The 20,235-nt window shown below is 39.4% G+C and overlaps 1 protein-coding gene across 1 annotated transcript in view; it reads left to right on the top strand.

Annotated features, from left to right (window-relative positions):
• The first annotated feature begins 12,442 nt into the window (after nucleotides 1-12,442).
• Nucleotides 12,443-20,235, top strand: part of TINAG (tubulointerstitial nephritis antigen) — a 107,361-nt gene continuing 99,568 nt past the window's right edge. The window contains exon 1 of the mRNA XM_040249181.1: nucleotides 12,443-12,890. Within this exon, the coding sequence (XP_040105115.1) occupies nucleotides 12,536-12,890 (355 nt within the window). The 5' untranslated portion in view covers nucleotides 12,443-12,535. The remainder of the gene's footprint in view (nucleotides 12,891-20,235) is intronic.

Consider the following 20,235-nt stretch of genomic DNA (forward strand, 5'->3'; position numbering starts at 1 on the left):
AGCATCATTCCTTCCAAAGAACACCCAGGGCTGATTACCTTTAGAATGGACTGGTTGGATCTCCTTTCAGTCCAAGGGACTCTCGGGAGTCTTCTCCAACATCATAGTTCAAAAGCATCAATTTTTCGGTGCTCAGCTTTCTTCACACTCCAACTCTCACATCCATACATGACCACTGGGAAAACCATAGCCTTGACTAGACGGACCTTAGTCGGCAAAGTAATGTCTCTGCTTTTGAATATGCTATCTAGGTTGGTCATAACTTTCCTTCCAAGGAGTAAGCGTCTTTTAATTTCATGGCTGCAATAAAGATTAAGTTTTATTAATCTATGCCTCCTCCTAATGTGCCTGGATTATGTTGTTGTTGTTTAGTCACTCAGTCATGTCTGACTGTTTGCAACCCCATGAACTGTAGCCCACCAGGCTCCTCTGTCCATGGAATTTTCCAGGCAAGAGTACTGGAGTGGGTTTCCATTCCCTTCTCCAGGGGATCACCCAACCCAGGGATCAAACCTGGGTCTCCTGCATTGCAGGTGGCATCTTTAGCCACATATACATAAATGTCTGGCGTATGTATGTATGTATATATGCATGCATACGTATATATATATTTATATATATACATGGAGAGAGAGTAAAACAGTGAGTGAATAGAACTGTCTTTTCTCAAAACATTGTGCTGTAAAAGCATGCTAAGAGGGTTAGATGACAGGCCTATTACTTTCAAGTGCTTCTTGTGGAAAAAAGCATTAATTAAAAGTTTTTTATTAGCTCTAGAGAATAACTATTTGCTTTCCAAGTTGTTTCCTGTTGAAATATATTGAAATTAGTTTTGATGTGAAAGAAAATTTTGTATTCACTCATATGCACACTTATTTCTCTAATAAGTTTTTTTCTGTTGGCTTTTTCTCTGTGGCAGTCTTTTGTGATCTCCTATGCCTTTGTGCATTGTCCTTTGTATTTATTTATTTATTTAGTTTCTTTTTGGGGTCTTGTCTTCATGAGGTTTCAAAGGCTCCTCCCCTGTTTACATCCAGGCAAAGACAGGGCAGCATAAGCCCTGTAGGAGGTCCTTGAAACAGAGTGGAGACCAGATGGGAGGAAAATGGGGCCTTGGTCAGGGCCTGTCTTTTCCTTCCAGGCCCAAATTGGATGCATCCTCTCAGCCCATTAGAGTCTGCCCATTAGATGATTATTGGTCTAAACCAAATACTTTCTTGAGGGTGTCTTCATCTGGAAATGCATGCTACATAAATAGGTGTGGGTACAATTCTATGTTTGAAAAATTTTTTTAAATGGAATGAGATGTTGAAATTGCCATTTCAAAAAAATTAAAAAACAAAACAAAACAGAGGAAAAGTAAAACCAAAGTATCCATTTAATTATTGTGAGAGGTGAGAAGGTTTTGAGGCAAACTGCTTCTTGCTTGGACCTAGGCCCAGCATCCTGCACTCTCACCAGTTGGGGAGCTATTATATGATCCTCTTTTCTATTTCATGGATCTACTAATTTTTGACTTTTTTTTTTTTTCCAATTTTCTTAACAATGTACAGTTGCAAGTAGTCTGTACCATAAAGTTCCACAGAGGAGTAGCCTTCACTTGACAGTTTACACAGTGTACGTGTGTATGTGCACTCAGTCACTTCAGTTGTGTCTGACTCTGTGACCCTGTGAACTATAGCCAGCCAGGTTCCTCAATCCATGGGATTCTCCAGGCAAGAATACTGGAGTGGAATGCCGTGCCCTCCTCCCGGGGATCTTCCTGAACCAGGGATCGGACCCACATACATACACAGACATACATTGGAGTTACAATGTATAAAATCTTCCAGGCCTCCTTAGCAACCTAATCCAAACATAACTACACATTGTAGGCAGAGGTTTTATGTCTCACTGAAAATTTTGATCCTAAAATTTGAGAAAACTCAGTGGAGAAGAAATAAGAAGAATGTAGCCTCAAACTGTTGATGATGGCCCAGTGTGTGAAGATGGGCACATCCATTTTCCTCAAACCGACCCCCATTCTGACATCCTCACTGGTCCATCCCACCACATCATTAGATCATCCTAGACCTCTCATGCAGGTGAGGGGACCGAGTCCCAGGCCCTCAAAGCTGACTTGGTAATTCTTAACTCACCTCACTGAAGAGCACTTGCTCCTGCAGGACATTTTTGCAGCCTTCATAATTTGAAGAGAGAAATCTCTAATGGTGGAAAGTAAGCCAATAAAATAAAATGTTTTAGGCAAGCCCACCTTCCTGTTCTCTCTCTCTCTCTCTCTCTCTCCTTATATTTGCCTATTTAAATATATCTAAATCTTCCAATTGTACTACTACTCCTTTATCCACAGGGCATGCATTTGAAAAGCCCCAATCTTGGCTACTACCAACCGTATATGCATAACACTATGATTTTTTCCTATACAAACTTGCCTATGGTAAAGTTTCATTTATAAGTTGGGCACAGTAAGAGAATATCTGAATTGCCAGCATCACTACTCTAGTGCTTCGGGGACATGAGCATTAAGTAAGATAAGAGTTCCTTGAACATAAGGGCTGGGATGCCCCCACAGTCATCTGATAATGGAGATGGCCAATAAGTGATGACAGGTGGGTAGCACGCCCAGCCCGGCACGCCAGACAGAGGGATGACTAGCATATTGGGTGCAATGAAGCTAGACAGTGTGGGGTTTCATTACTCTGTTCAGAACAGCGTGTGGTTTTTAAAAGGAGTGAGATAGTGCCATTTGTGGAGATATGGATGGACCTAGAGACTGTCAAACTGACGAGTAAGTCAAAAAGAGAAAAACACATATCGTGTAACATCGCTTATAAATGTGGAATCTAGAAAAATGATAGAGATGAACTAACTTGCAAAGCAGAAACAGAAACACAGAAGAAGAGAAGAAAAATATGGATACCAAGGCAGGAAGAGGGAGTTGGATGAATTGAGAGATTGGGACTGACACAAATATGTTATTATGTATAAAATACATAACTAATGAGAACCTGCTGGATAGCAGGGAGCTCTCTTCAATGTTCTGTGGTGACCTAAATGGGAAGGAAATCCAAAAAAAAAAAAGGGGGGCTATATATATGTATGACTGATCCACTTTGCTGTACAGCAAGAAGCTAATAAAGCATTATAAAGCAACTAGACTCCAATAAAAATTAACAACTTAAAAAATTGCTTATTTATGGAATTTTCCAATTAATTTTTTCAAGCAGCACTTGATCATGGGGAATTGAAACCACAGAAGGGGAAACTGTGAATCAGATGGATGATTGGATAAGCATGGCTAAAATTTCTAGTGTCCAGTCACTCTTCACACATCTAGCTAAGATCTAGTGTTAAGAAACATATTTGATTAACTTAATTCTTTCCAAGAAAACATCTAAAGATTCTGATTCCCTTCATTGTTCTTGTGTAATGATGGTAGGAAAAATCACAAGAAGACGGAATGCAGTGCTTTTCTTTTCATCTGAAATGAAGCATGTCCAAGCAGAATGGTCATGTAGAAAGAGAGTGTGGCATGCCGGGCTCTGATCTTTCTAGTTATGCATATCCTACATCCAATTTCTTGAAAAGCTACTCCAATATTTATGTATTACTGTTACTGAGTATTATCTCAAAGAAGTCATTTATTGGAAATTCATCTGATCAACCTTCGTGTAAATCCAAATTGCAAGTAAACATGATCATTTCATTTTCTTTTTCTGATTTCTTATTGGTTGTTTTAAAATGTTTGTAATGTGTCAATCAGTGTTCACAAACAGCATCATTACTGACAATTTTGGCCAGATAATTGTTGTGAGCTCTGTCCTGTGCACTCTAGGAAGTGCTGCAGTATCCCTAGCCACCATTCACTAGATCCTTGTGGTCTAGACAAACAAAACAGTCTGTGACCTGAAAAATAAACTCTCTGGCCATGGTTAAATTTCTGTTGGAAGGTAAAGTCATTCTTTGTTGAAAACTGCTAGTCTAAAGGAATTTATTAGTTGTAGAATTTGTGTCAAACATGTCACTTTCAATATGAAGTTTCTTTACAGGAATATTTGAAAGCTTTAGTTGATTTCTAGACCATAAATTGATTGAAGTGAGATAGTATAATTAATAGATACACTTGAACTACAATATTTAACCATGTGCTGGAAACAAATAAGTTAGGGCATCACGTTCAATCCCTCCCAACAGCAGGGTTCCCACTTCTACCTCAGGGTGAAAGTAATGTGTATGTGGGTATCAGAGATAACCCCTCAAAGAACAAGGAGAGGTACTTATACATACACTCTTCCATGCATTCTTTAAAGACTGCTCCTGGGTTTCAGAGAAGGTGTTTATTCTCAGCTCTCTTGGCTTGGGGTGGGGGAAGTGCTGGAGAAGAGGAGGATTCTGGGCAGTAAATCATACTGTTGCAATTTCAGCCAGCTTGTCCTAAGATGGTGAGCTGTGCAGATGGTAATATGTGGAGAGTGCCAGTAGCGTCTGCTGCAATCCTAGTCATGGACTGAAGTCACTGAATGATAAAGGGGTTGAATATGTATGGGAACTAAAAGATAAGTGAAGGATGAAGAGAAATGGTTGCAGGTTTAAGCATCATAGGTGGAAGGATTTCTTGGGGACAGGATGACACCTCATCTTCTGAGTCTGGAAAGAAGAAGGGAAGGATGGCTGCAGCTGGACATGGGTTTATGTGTTTGATGACAGGAAGGAATAGGACTGACATTTACCATCTTTGTCTCCTTGGTAACCTCGAGAGAACATATTCCCCGGAAAGTGATGATCTCTGAGAAGTTAAGAAATCGATAGCTATGAAGAGAACAAGTTAAAGACATGTGAGCAGCATCTAAAAGCTTAGCTGAGACAGAAATCTGAAAATTTGTGGTGGCACCAAGACTGTCGTGGGTCATCTCCAATAGTACCTAAGAGACATCGTACAAGCATAGAAAATGAAAATGGTAGTACTCATATATTTATGAAATAAATATTTATTGAGTGCCCAATGTGTGTCAAGAACTAAGGGCTGAAGATAAAACAGGCAACAGATGCCGGGGTCCAGCCCCGGTGGATCCAGGGAATTCGAAGGTGGGGACGGCGTCGGCGTCTTTGGAAAAATACATATTTAATTACAGATATATAGAAAGATTAGAAATGGATAGTGTAGTAGGAGAATTAGTGGAGAAAAGAGGCTGAATTCAGCCAGAGAAATGGGAGCAAGAAAGAAGCGACATGGTGGAATCAGTCTTTCCAGAAACTGATCCGATTTCTTTATTTTGGGGTTTGCTTATATACCTTTTGATAACAAAAAAAGGTCTTAGGGATATTACATCATCTTCTGGCCATGAGTGAGACCTGCTGACATTCTATGATCCTTTCTTTCTGATAACAAAAAACCTTATTTCTTCCAAGGGTGTTTTTTCTTAAACCAGGCACCACCCTCCAGATAAAGTTGCATTCCTATAGGGTAAGGGTGTAGTGAGTTACAATCAAGAAAGGAATTTATTTAACCCAAGGTTAACAGGATTAATCTTAAAGGTTAATACTTATTTCTCCTATATGTTAGTTATATTCATTATATGGGCAGGGAATATGGAGATTTAGCAGCAAACATCAGCCCAACAAATGAAAATCCTTTTACCAATGCTCCCCTTAAGATCTATCTAGTCTTAAGATAGTGATAAAGTTACATTTTTACATAGCAAGGACACTGATTTATAACAAAGCACAGTGATCTATTACAAAAGAGAAAATCCATTAACTCAAAAAGTCTAGTATTGCTAACATCAAAACTACTATATTTCCTTTTCTATATTCCAAATACATTGATTAATATATTCCCAGGTGCCTAAGGATATGGAGGCCTGGCGGCAATCATTGACTCAACAATGAGAAAAGCCCTATGCTAATTAAGACTCTCAAAATACTCCAAAACTCTCTGTGCTGTTTATGGTTGAGAGGTAGTAAACAATCATGTGCTAGTGGCAGGAGTATGGATAATCCTGTCACACAAGCTAGTCTGTCAGCAGAGAGGTTTGACCTGAGACATCCTTGTCCCACCCAGAGCAGGGAATTAGCAGCAATTATTGACACAACAAATGAAAAACCCTTCACCAATATATTCCTAACCAATCCACTATACTAATAATTTGTAACTCCCCCAAAGAATTTGCCTTTAGTAAGTCTAAAATATCTCATGCCTCTCAGATTGGGAGGCTGTAAACAATCACATGTGGCCGGATGAACCTATACAGGTGGGCTAGATAACCTTCAGAGGAGTCTGTAAGCTGAAGCCCTCTTGTCACGCCCAGGAATTTTTATTGCCTTGGAGCTGCACATTTACTCCTTCTCCGAGAGAAACGGTTATGGAGGAGAGCCCCCCGTAAAGTCAGAGGTGTAGGCGAGAGCATAAAACAGACTCTGGTTTTGGGGTAGATGCTCAGGAACAGGGGGTTTCCTGAGGCTTGATCATGCCTTTGTGTATGCCAAGCCTCCTTCCTCATGACCTTTGCCATGGGCGGAGTTCCTCACGCTGGCCCCCAACAAACAGACAAATTAGACAAAATTCTATGATTTACAGAGCTTTCTGGAGGGGAAATATAGAAAGCAAATAATTGATGAATACAATTACAATGTATTAGGGTGAGCCAGGGTTGGAGATGGGGTGTCTTTTTATATAGCAAATGTGGACCAGGACTCTCAGAGAAGGTGTCATTTGAAGAAAGACTTAAAAGAGGTGAGAAATGAAGTCTTGAGGATTCAGGGAAGCATGGTTCAAGGAGAAGGAAGAGAAAGTGCCAGGGTTCTAAGATAGGAGAGTGTGCGGCATGGTGAACAAGAGCAAAGTTAGTGTGATGGCTGGACCAATATGAGCAAGGAGGAAACTGGTTACATTGAGGCCAGAGAGATACCAAAGCTGGAGGTCCACATTGTATAAGATCTTTGTAGTCTATGGCTTTTAGGTTGGTTTAACGCTAAGAATAATGAGGAAAGGTTATTTGAGATGACCAGGGAGGAAAAGGACTGAGAATATTATAAAAACATATTTTAAATGACCATAGAAAAGGAGAGGAAGTGAGTCCAAGATGATGTCCAAGAAGAAGATGAATTGGGGGCCTGATGAAAAATGGGATGAGAAGCAGGGAGGAATGTTCAGTTCAGTTCAGCTGTTCAGTTCAGTTGCTCAGTTGTGTCCGACTCTTTGTGACCCCATGGACTGCAGCATGCCAGGCTTCCTTGTCCATCACCAACTCCTGGAGCTTACTCAAACTGATATTCATCGAGTCAGTGATGCCATCCAACCATCTCATTCTCTGACATCCCCTTCTCAGTGAAAGTGCAGGATTTAAAGGATGAGAGAGCTCTTAGGTGGAGAATAAACTTTTGAATGATAATTAATACCTATTTAGCATGAATGCTAATAAGTTGTAAAGAGTGAAAATAAGCTATAAAGAACAATATTGTATAGAAACCTGGAATGTTAGGTCCCTGAATCAAAATAAACTGGAAGTGGTCAGACAGGAGATGGCAAGGGTGAACATTGACATTTTAGGAATCAGCAAACTAAAATGGAGTGGAACAGGTGAATTTAACTCAGATGACCATTATTTAAAAATTTTATTTATTTCAACTATTTTTTATAAACTAGTAAATTTTATATTGTAATATCTAATTAATGACTAAACTTAGAAAATGAAGCTAGATCTTGCACTAAATATGTCTTGGTATATCTTTGTCTCTGGGTAATATTTTTGAGGTTAATTTGTAAATGAGCTCTATTTATTTGGCTTAAAAAAAGGTAAGTGCTTACAAATAAAATAATTCTAAATTAAACAATAAATTCCAGGTTCATGTGAACTGGGAAATATTCAGTATTAAATACTTGATATTAATGTTTGTTTGTTGGCCTATCTAATATAGACATATCTTAGAGTAATTAACATTAAGTAGAATATTTCCCAGAGAAGGAAATGGCACCCCACTCTAGTACTTTTGCCTGGAAAATTCCATGGACAGAGGAGTCTGGTAGGCTGAAGTCCATGGGGTTGCTGAGGGTTGGACACGACAGAGCGACTTCCCTTTCACATTTCACTTTCATGCATTGGAGAAGGAAATGGCAACCCACTCCAGTATTCTTGCCTGGAGAATCTCAGGGATGGGGGAGCCTGGTGGGCTGCCGTCTATGGGGTCACACAGAGTTGGACATGACTGAAGCAACCTAGCAGTAGCAGCAGCAGACCATTATATCTACCATTGTGGGCAGGAATCCCTTAGAAGAAATGGAGTAGCCATCAGAGTCAACAAGAGTCCAAAATGCAGTACTTGGGTGCAATCTCAAAAACAACAGAGTGATCCCTGTTCGTTTCCAAGCAAACCATACAATATCACAGAAATCCAAGTCTATGGCCCAACCACTAATGTCGAAAAAGCTGAAGTTGAACGGTTCTATGAAGACCTACAAGACCTTCTAGGATTAACACCCCCAAAAAATGTCCTTTTCGTTATAGGGGACTGGAATACAAAAGTAGAAAGTCAAGAAACACCTGGAGTAACAGGCAAATTTGGCCTTGGAGTACAAAATGAAGCAGGGCAAAAGGTAATAGAGTTTTGCCAAGAGAATGCACTGGTCATAGCAAACACCCTCTTCCAACAACACAAGAGAAGACTCTACACATGGACATCACCAGAGGGTCAACACCGAAATCAGATTGATTATATTCTTTGCAGCCAAAGATGGAGAAGCTCTATACAGTCAGCAAAAACAAGACCAGGAGCTGACTGTGGCTCAGATCATGAACTCCTTGTTGCCAAATTCAGACTTAAATTGAAGAAAGTGCGGGAAACCACCAGACCATTCAGCTATGACCTAAATCAAACCCCCTATGATTATACAGTGGAAGTGAGAAATAGATTTAAGGGACTAGATCTGATAGGATACCTGATGAACTATGGAATGAGGTTCATGACATTGTACAGGAGACAGGGATCAAGACCATCCCCAAGAAAAAGAAATGCAAAAAGGTTAAATGGTTGTCCGAGGAGGCCTTACAAATAGCTGAGAAGTGAAAGGCAAAGGAGAAAAGGAAAAGATATATCCATCTGAATGCAGAGCTCCAAAGAATAGCAAGGAGAGATAAGAAAGCCCTTCTAAGTGAACAATGCAAAGAAATAGAGGAAAACAACAGAATGGGAAAGACTAGAGATCTCTTCAAGAAAATTAGAGATACCAAGGGAACATTTCATGCTAAGATGGGCTCAATAAAGGACAGAAATGGTATGGACCTAACAGAAATAGAATATATTAAGAAGAGGTGACAAGAATACACAAAAGAATTATACAAAGAATATCTTAATGACCCAGATAACCATGATGATGTGATCATTCACCTAGAGCCAGACATCCTGGAGTGTGAAGTCAAGTGAGCCTTAGGAAGCATCACTATGAGAAAAGTTAGTGGAGGTGATGAAACTCTAGCTGAGCTATTTCAAGTCCTAAAAGATGATGCTGTGAAAGTGCTGCACTCAATATACCAGCAAATTTGGAAAACTCAGCAGTGGCCACAGGACTGGAAAAGGTCAGTTTTCATTCTAATCCCAAAGAAAGGCAATGCCAAATAATGTTCAAACTACTGCACAATTGCACTCATCTCACACGCTAGCAAAGTAGTGCACCAATTTTTCCAAGCAAAGCTTTCATAGTATGTGAACTGAGAACTTCCAGATGTTCAAGCTGGTTTTAGAAAAGGCAGAGGAACCAGAGATCAAATTGCCAACATCTGCTGGATCATCAAAAAAGCAAGAGAGTTCCAGAAAAGCATCTACTTCTGCTTTATTGACTATGCCAAAGCCTTTGACTGTGTGGATCACAATACACTGTGGAAAATTCTTCAAGAGATGGGATTACCAGACCATCTGACTTGTCTCCTGAATAATCTGTATGCAAGTCAAGAAGCAACAGTTAAAACTGTACATGGAACAACAGACTGGTTCCAAATTGGGAAAGGAGTAGGTCAAGGCTGTATATTGTCATCCTGCTTATTTAACTCATATGCAGAGTACATCATGTGAAATGCTGGATTGGATGAAGCACAAGCTGAAATCAAGATCGTCGGGAGAAACATTAATAACCTCAGATATGCAGATGACACCACCCTTGTGGCAAAAAACTGAGGAGGAACTGAAGAGCCTCTTGATGAAAGTGAAAGAAGAGGGTGAAAAAGTTGGCTTAAAACTCAACATTCAGAAAACTAAGATCATGGCATCTGGTCCCATCATCACTTCATGGAAAATAAATGGGAAAACAGTGGAAAGAGTGACAGACTTTATTTTCTTAGGCCCCCAAATCACTGCATATGGTAATTGCAGCCATGAGATTAAAAGATACTTATTCCTTGGAAGAAAAGTTATGACCTACCTAGACAGCATATTAAAAAGCAGTGACATTAGTTTGCCAACAAAAGTCTGTCTAGTCAAAACTATGGTTTTTCCAGTGGTCATGTATGGATGTGAGAGTTGGACTATAAAGAAAGCTGAGCACCAAAGAATAGATGCTTTTGAACTGTGGTGAAGGAGAAGTCTCTTGAGAGTTCCTTGGACAGCAAGGAGATCAAACTAGTCAATTCTAAAAGAAATAAGTCCTGAATATTTATTGGAAGAACTGCTGAAGCTGAAGCTCCTATACTTTGGCCACCTGTTTAAGAACTGACTCATTGGAAAAGACCCTGATGCTGGGAAAGATTGAAGGTGGGAGGAGAAGGGGATGACAGAGGATGAGATGATTTGATGGCATCACTGACTCAATGGACATGAGTTTGAGCAGTTTTCGGTAGTTGGTGATGGACAGGGAAAGCTGGCATGCTGCAGTCCATGGGGTTGCAAAGAGTCAGACACGACTGAGTGACTGAACTATTATGAATGATGTGCTAAGGACTTTTATGTATTATCTCATTTAAATTTTGCAGCCACCTGATATGGGAATAAATTTTATCTAAATGTTGCCGCTGATGAAATTGACGCATAGAGAGACTAATCCACTTTCTTAAAGATGTGTTGCTAATCACTGGTGAAACTAGAATTTGATTTCCATAAGTCTCTCTGGCTCGTGTTCTTGACCAGTTCGTTTTATAGGGTTAAATGCTGTGGAAGATTCAGGTGTGATGATATGGACTCAGGTCAATGAGAATCAAGGTTAGAGATGATTGAATGGGGCTGGAAATGGCACTTTGCAGTACTTTAGTGACTCAGTGGGTGGCAAGGAATCAGAAGCAGCAGAATTAGGATTGCACAGGTAGGATTATGGATATCACCACCAAGATTATATTAAATTAAAACAACAAAAGACTTGCACTGGTTTACTGCCTGAGAGAAAGGTGCCAAAGAAAGGGAAACAATGAAGATAAAATTATGAGTTAAATAATTTACAGAGCAAAGTTGGGGAATATGTTTGATATGTTGGAGTTATGAATTAACTTTGGAGAGAAAAACTCACATTTTATAGGAAAATAACTGAGGACCAGAGAAGCAAATCATGAACCCAAGATCATAAAGCCAATTAAATAGTAGCTCAGGGACAAGGGTCCAGGTTTTCTGATCTTCAGGACAAGTCCTTTCCACTAGGCAACCCAGACACTCTTGCTGAATCATTGTCTGCTGGTTACTTGTCTCTAATCCAAAGGAAGATATTATAGTTAATGAGTAAATACAGGATGGCAAAACCCACAGCCATACAGAAACATGAAAGCTATCTTGACCTTTGAGTTTCCTTCACATCTCTTCCCTCCCCGCTCCCCAACAGCTCCTTAGCTCAGATCACTGACTTTTCTTGACTATAAACTGCCTTTCAGGTATTGCAGACCCCTGCATTGATGTCAAGCAGAAATTCAGGGAGAGAAAACTAAGGTTACCTTCAGGGAATTTCTAGCTAAATTAGGCTCCACTAAGTTTTGATATCAAAATGCTTCTAGTAGGTGAATGCTGTATGGATGTGATATCAAGCCTGTGTGTGACTGGGCATTTGTTATTGATATGACAGAGCCTAGTAGGCAATCTCAGGAGAGTCTGGATTTTAGTGGTAGTGCAAGTAGGTGAGATGAATAATTGTGTTTTTGACTTTTGAATTTCCTACACCTTGCCAGTAATCACTGCAGCCAAAATTTGGGCCATGTGTATTCCAGAGAGGTTTTTGATTTAAGAATCTAGGTTATTTTGAAGGCAAGCAATATTCAATGTATCATCTACACTCAAGATTTTATGTATTTATTTTTATGGCAATGGAGGTTTTTCCTGTAATATGAAATATAAAATTTTAATGTTGGAGGAATGACAATGGTCTATTGCTAACATGCACGTTATCTTTGGCAAGCACTGAAATTCTTGATTAATATTTAACTACAAGAAATACACTCAGTTCAAGTAAAGGATCAGTTTCAGGATTCAGGCTGAGTTGTCTTGATGATTAGAACTTAGGCTCCAAGGAGAAGCCCCAAGGCCAACGGGATCAAACATATCAACCAGTGGGAGCCTCGCTGACCTCTGGAGAATGTGGGCCAGATATAAGATCTTAATACTTGCTTATCTCACCACAGAAATTTGGATGGAGAGACAGTATTTATCACAACGAGAAGTGGACCCAGGAGCTCGGTTCACTAGGAATCACAACATTTCGGAAGGTACTCGATTCAAAAGAGCCATTTTCGAAGGGCAGTACTGTAGAAGTTTTGGTTGCTGTGAAGACAGAGATGATGGCTGTGTAACTCAGTTCTATGAGGTGGATGCGCTATGTTACTGTGATAAATTCTGTGAAAGGGAAAATTCTGATTGCTGTCCTGATTACAAGTCATTTTGCCGTGAAGAAAAGGGATGGCCTCTTCGTACAAAGCCATGGTCCCCAGAAGGTAGGATTTGGGAATGTGTTCAAGTATTGACAAGTTCATGACAAGGTCTGTCCAACTGTCTTCTCTTTCCTTCCTTCCTGCCTCCATCTCTCCTCTTCCATCTTTCCTTCCTTCCTTCTCTCTCTCTCTCTCTCTCTCTCTCTCTCTCTCTCTCCTTTCTTTCCTCCCTTCCTTTCTTAAGTCAAAATGAAAAATGAATACTTTGATCACAATGTTAAATTTCTTTGGATTGTTAACAAGCTTTGATTCAGATGCTGGCACCTGCCTCAGCCTAGCACCTTCAGCAAAGTCCTGGTGTGATGGCCACAAAGGCTGATTTCTGTTCTGCTTTGAATAGCCACTCACCTTATAAAAAGTTACTTAATTTCTTTGTAAAATGTCTTGACAAAAAACAACCTCTCGTGCTTTTTTGAGTGTAACCTCAGAGAATCACATCAAAATCACAAGATTGATCCTCTGCAGATGTATGTAACATTTTACTCATTGTCTCATGAGTGGCATTAGAACTTGTGTTACAGCAATGCCATTGAAACCAATACCAGAGTGTAATAAACGTGGCCACCCTCCCTGCCTAAGTAATACCAAAGAGATTCTCCCTGTGCGTTTTTGTTCATTTTGCCAATCAGGATTTTACAACAAACAAACAAACAAACAAAAACAGTGCTTCATACAGGGTAGTTTTAAAAGTCTGAGTGAATAAATACAAATATTGGGCTGGCCAAAAAGTTAATTTGGGTTTTTCTGTTACATTGTATAGAGCAACCTGAATGAATATTTTGGTCAACTCAATAGTTCATAAGGAAAATGGTGTTATTTACTCTATTGGTTTAATTATAGTAGAATGATTGTAGGTTCTGAGCAGTTAATATATCTACAGTTTGCAAAAAACACAAAACAAAACTCTCTTGCTCCACTTTATATGAGGCAAAATTCAGGTTTCCTCAAAGCTCTGTCACATAATTATAAGTAGGTGATGGTGAGTGGAAATTACAATTAGAAGACAGTGCAGGACAAATTAGGATTTATGTCCTTACAACAAAATCCAGATGCTGACTTTTGCTTTCATTTTCAATAGTGTCATCTTGTTTGTATAACACACATGCTACGTTAGAATTTCCACAGCACGGTCCTTCCTGCGAGACCTTTGCCTTTCCCAGCAAACAGCAATTAGATAGTCTATCAGAAATGGGAGATCTTGTCATTCATTGAAAAATATTCATTGACCATCACCACCATGCCAGACATTGCCCTTTTGCTGCGGCAACCATGGGGAAGAAAAAAGACAAATCTTATCCTCATGGGAGTGATAGTCAAGGTTTGTGTGTGTGTTTGGGGCGGTGCGTGGTGTAAGGTATTTAATAAATTCACTGTACAGTTGCAAATTGTGTTGAATTCTCAGAAGGAAACATTTCGGGCACTGTGGGAAAGCCTATCAGAATATAATGTCAACATGGAAAGCAGTATACAGTATTAGCTTGGAGAGTGAGGTGTGTGGTCACCTGAGGAGCTGGCAGAACGGGGTCTGGGGGCCAGGAGCTTGGTGTGGACTAGGTGCTGGATGGAGGCCACCGTTTCTGGAGAGTCATGGCCGGCGGAGGGTTGAAGGTGACATAAGAAGGGGTTTGTATACTAACACATATATATGGAATTTAGAAAGATGGTAACGATAACCCTGTATGCGAGACAGCAAAAGAGACGCAGATGTATAGAACAGTCATTTGGACTCTGGGAGAGGGAGAGGGTGGGATGATTTGGGAGAATGGCATTGAAACATGTATAATATCATATAAGAAACGAATCTCCAGTCTAGGTTCGATGCAGCGTGCAGGATGCTTGGGGCTGGTACACTGGGATGACCCGGAGGGATGGTGTGTCGGGGGAGGTGGGAGGGGGGGTTTGGGATTGGGAACACGTGTACACCCATGGCGGACTCATGTTGATGTGTGGCAAAACCAATACAATATTGTAAAGTTAAAAAAAAAATAAAAGAAGGGATTTAGAGGAGTAGAAGTCAGATTTTGCTGGGACTTATAGGCTATATCAAGAATTTTAAATTTTATCCTATTATGAGAACTCATTGCAAGGTGTCAGGTATGAGCAGGGTCGGCTTCACGAATGCTGAGGGTGAGTATTATGTATTAGCTGCAGCGCTTTTGATGTGCTAAATATTTGAGCTTTTCTTATTTGAGCCCTGTAGCCCATGTAGATGGAGAAGGCAATGGCAACCCACTCCAGTACTCTTGCCTGGAAAATCCCATGGATGGAGGAGCCTGGTAGGCTGCAGTCTATGGGGTAGCGAAGAGTTGGACACGACTGAGCGACTTCACTTTCACTTTTCACTTTCATGCACTGGAAAAGGAAATGGCAACCCACTCCAGTGTTCTTGCCTGGAGAATCCCAGGGACAACGGAGCCTGGTGGGCTGCCGTCTATGGAGTCGCAAAGAGTAGGATACACTGAAGTGACTTAGCAGCAACAGCAGCAGCAGCAGCAGCAGCCAATTTAGAAAAGAAACTGCTACTTCATCTATGTCTGTTTTTGCTTGAAAGCTAAGACTTTGCTAAAACTTTAATTTAAGGTTATGTTTTAGGTAGAACTTATGTTCCTGGTATAGCTTTTATTCCATTCATGATGGAGGTAAGCAATTTATTATTTTATTTAGTAGCAAAAGGTTCATATCATAACTGTACTCATGAAGGTAATTGTTTCCTTTGTTTTTTCTTTCTTATGACAGTAGCTTGTTGAAAGAAAATGGCACTACACAATATTGAAAAATGATACAAAATTATATAAAATAAAAAGATAATGGCATACTAATTGTAGTAATTTTTTGCATATATGAAGTGACTTTCCTCTGAGATGCTAGAAACAAAATCACTGATTTATTAAATGTTTTTCAGTTATTTAACTGCATGATATGGTCTAATTTCTTATACTGTAATTCTTTTCAACCTGGGACTTAAAACTGTATTATCTTAAGGTTTAAAAAAATATTTCAAATAAGTAAATAATGTCCCTTTTTAAAGAAATTTATTTATTTTAGTTGGAGGCTAATTACTTTACAATACTGTAGTGGTTTTTGCCACACATTGACATGAATTAGCCATGGGTGTACACGTGTTCCCCATCCTGAACCCCCTTCCACCTTCCTCCCCCTCCCATCCCTCTGGGTCATCCCAGTGCACCAGCCCTGAGCACCCTGTATCATGCATTGAACCTGGACTGGTGATTTGGTTCACATATGATAATTTACATGTTTCAATGCTATTCTCTCAGATCATCCCACCCTCACCTTCTCCCACAGAGTCCAAAAGACTGTTCTATACATCTGTGTCTCTTCTGCTGTCTCGCATATAGGGTCATCATTACCATCTTTCTAAATTCCATATATATGCACTATTATACTGTATTGGTGTTTTTCTTTCTGGCTTACTTCACTCTGTATAATAGGTTCCAGTTTCATCCACCTCATTAGAACTGATTCAAATGTATTCTTTTTAATGGCTGAGTAATACTCCATTGTGTATATGTACCACAGCTTTCTTATCCATTCATCTGCTGATGGACATCTAGGTTGCTTCCATATCCTAAACCACTTGTAAAAGAATGAAACTAGAACACTTTCTAACATCCTACACAAAAATAAACTCAAAATGGATTAAAGATCTAAAGGTAAGACCAGAAACTATAAAACTCCTAGAGGAAAACATAGGCAAAACACTCTCTGACATACATCACAGCAGGATCCTCTATGACCCACCTCCCAGCGTAATGGAAATAAAAGCCAAAAAAACCCAAATGGGACCTAATTAAACTTAAAAGCTTTTGCACAATGAAGGAAACTATAAGCAAAGTGAAAAGACATCCTTCAGAATGGGAGAAAATAATAGCAAACGAAGCAACTGACAAAGAATTAATCTCAAAAATATATAAGCAACTTCTGAAGCTCAATTCCAGAAAAGTAAATTACCCAATCAAAAAATGGGCCAAAGAAATAAACAGAGAGTTCTCCAAATAAGACATACAGATGGCTAACAAACACATGAAAAGATGCTCAACATCACTCATTATCAGAGAAATGCAAATCAAAACCACAATAAGGTACCATTTCACGCCAGTCAGAATGGCTGCTATCCAAAAATCTACAAGCAGTAAATGCTGGAGAGGGTGTGGAGAAAAGGGAACCCTCTTACATTGGTGGGAATGCAAACTAGTACAGTCACACTATGGAGAACAGTGTGGAGATTCCTTAAAAAACTGGAAATAGAACTGCCTTATGACCCAGCAATCCCACTGCTGGGCATACACACCGAGGAAACCAGAATTGAAAGAGACATGCGTACGCCAATGTTCATCACAGCACTGTTCATAATGTCCCTTTTGTATAAATTGGAAGTTGGACATATAGTTACTTCCAGTCACTGGGGAATTTCAAAGGTCAGATACAGAAAACAAGTGATAGAGTTTGAAATGCAACCAGACTGGATTTTCCAGACAAAATCTCTAGTGTGGCAGAATTTAAGGAAAGAGTCTAGTAAACCATCTGCTGTGAACAGACATAAACTAATTTGATTATACACAATTTCTATGTTCACATCGGTTAGAAAAAATGGATGTAAATCACTGACATTTGAATTGAATGAGGCTTATTTACCCTTTCACAACCTCCTTAACCACATTACAATGAAGATAAATCACATTCCAAATTCTGCTGGGCATACTGATAATTACAAAAATATACATTGGTACAGAGACCTAAACTAGTCTATAAACCTGTGTAAGCTTCAATAAGTCTCAGGTCCCCATCCTGTTAGATGTTGCCATATCTACCATGCTTGAAAAATTTATTGGCATTTTCCCATATCTGATAATATTACAGATTATCAGGTTATAATAAATCTTCCTACCCAGTGGCTGGACAGATGTTTTAGAGATTAATCCTAGGGTATCAGGTTTAAGCATGAAGTCTCTTGATCTTAAGAGATACATAAAAACTTGGAGTATGAGTGGGATATGATTTTTAACTATTTAAACTAATCTATATAAATTGAATATTGTTAAGTGATAAGAGTTGATTGCTTATATCCATTATGCTGATTTAACAAGTCACTAATTTTACCAATAAAAGCCCATATCTGACACTCATTATGCTATACTCTATAGTGTTCATTGAAAGATGGATAGTGGAACCCCTTGTAGGAGTTGCCCTTGAGTCTGGACTTTCAGGATAAATGATATTGACCACCCATGGGATGCAGACTCCTGATTAAAGCAGGCAACTGCCTTCCCTGAAGAGATGTTGGGACCAACACAGATAGTAGAACACATTATGATGGAGTATTTTTAAATAAATTATAGTATACTGTCATTTTTTTCTAAAATCAAGAGACTTATTTCACTTTCCAAAAATCTGATTTACCTAAGTCTTGTAATAATGGCTGTTAATGTTGCAAAACTCCTTTGGTTTCGACAGTCACTGCTATGCATCTATCTACTTATTTATTTATTTATATCAAGGTGTAACCAGTTTGATTACCTCACATTGAAGGCCTTTATATGCTTTTCCCTGAGAAAATAAAGACACCAGGAATTCTTTCATCTCTCATCATAATTTTCAACTTACTGCCATCTTGGTTACTGTTTCCATGAAGTAGATTCCTCTTCTTGAGCCCTGAATCCCATCATCTCTTGTCTTTTCAAGATCTCCACCCTTACAATTGTCCCTTCCTCCCTTCTCCCCCGCCCCTTTTCTCTTTCCTCTCTCCCTTTTTCCTCCTCTTTCTCTCCTAAGCCATCATTTCCCTCCTTTTTTTTTTATTTTACAATATTGTATTGGTTTTGCCATACATCAGCATGTATCTGCCACCGGTATACACATATTCCCCATCCTGAACCCCCCTCCCACCTTCCTCCCCGTACCATCCCTCTGGGTCATCCCAGTGCACCAGCCCCAAGCATCCAGTATCCTGCATTGAACCTGGGCTGGCGACTTGTTTCATATATGGTATTCTACATGTTTCAATGCCATTCTTTCAAATCATCCCAACCTCTCCCTCTCCCACAGAGTCCAAAAGACTGTTCTATACAACTGTGTCTCTTTTGCTGTCTTGCATACAGGGTTATCATTACCATTTTTCTAAATTCCATATATATGCATTATTATACTGTATTGGTGTTTTTCTTTCTGGCTTACTTCACTCTGTAAACTGGAATCCTTCTTTTCTGGATCAATCAATTTACAAAGTTATTGATTTATGAAAGTGTTTTTGTAGCTCCCAACTTTTCTTTAACTCCTCAATTTCTACTACCTTTAAATCATCAATCATATTTTCAAATTAACATTTTAAAAGAGATATTTTTTATTTAAAACTAGTAGAATCCAAAACAGGATAGAAACATTGCTTGGGAGATGGAGCTAGACATCAAAGGTTAATTTCTAATCCTGACTCTGTTTCCATGACGAAGTGATACCTAGCATGGGAACCAAAGTTACAGTTTATTCCTTAGAATGACACAGGATAATTCATCTTTTCACTGCTGGTGAGTGTAAACTGGTGAAATCATTCAAAAGAAAAAAAAAAAGACAATATGAATTAAATGCCTTAAAGATGTCCAAACCTCAATTTTGACCCAGAACTTCCACTTCTTGGAACTTTTCCTGAGGAAATAACTAAGAAAGTGAGCAAATGTCATTTACAAGACATTCTCTTGCAGGACGCTGATGAGTAGTTGTAGCTCCCAACTTTGAAAAAGCCCAAACTTACCTCCATGTCCTTAACCAGTTTTGTCTTATTTCCTCCTTTCCTTGAATGGCAAATTATCTGAAAGAAACATTTCACTTCCTGACTTCTAAACCTCTCATCAGCTCATTCATACAAGACCTTGTTCCCTGCTACTTTACCGAGCTCTATCTTGGCAGGGTTACTGAAGACTTCCATGTTTTCAAGTGCAGTATTCAGGTATCCATTCTTTTATTTTTTGTTTTTGCTATTCAGCTTGTAGGATCTTAGTTTCCCTACCAGGGATCAAACCTGCCTCCCCTGCATTGGAAGTGCAGAGTCTTAACCACTGGACCACCAGGGAAATCCCAGATCTCCATTCTTTTCTTGACCCCTCAGCCATACTTTATTTGGTGACTGTTTCTGCTTCTGTGGAATATGTCTGTTGCTTGCCAGGACTCCACCATCCCCTGAATTTCCCCCTTCTTCGCAGGTCACTTCTTTCCAGTTCGTTTTTCTAAATGTCTGTTGGTTACAGTGTTTGAGCTCAGTCCTGGATGTCTTTCTCTTACCTACAAACACTCTCTCAAGGAGACTGTTATTTATTCTCAAAAACTTACAGATATG

This window comes from Oryx dammah, unplaced genomic scaffold (genome assembly GCF_014754425.2).
Source record: "Oryx dammah isolate SB20612 unplaced genomic scaffold, SCBI_Odam_1.1 HiC_scaffold_11, whole genome shotgun sequence".
Lineage (NCBI taxonomy): Eukaryota > Metazoa > Chordata > Mammalia > Artiodactyla > Bovidae > Oryx > Oryx dammah.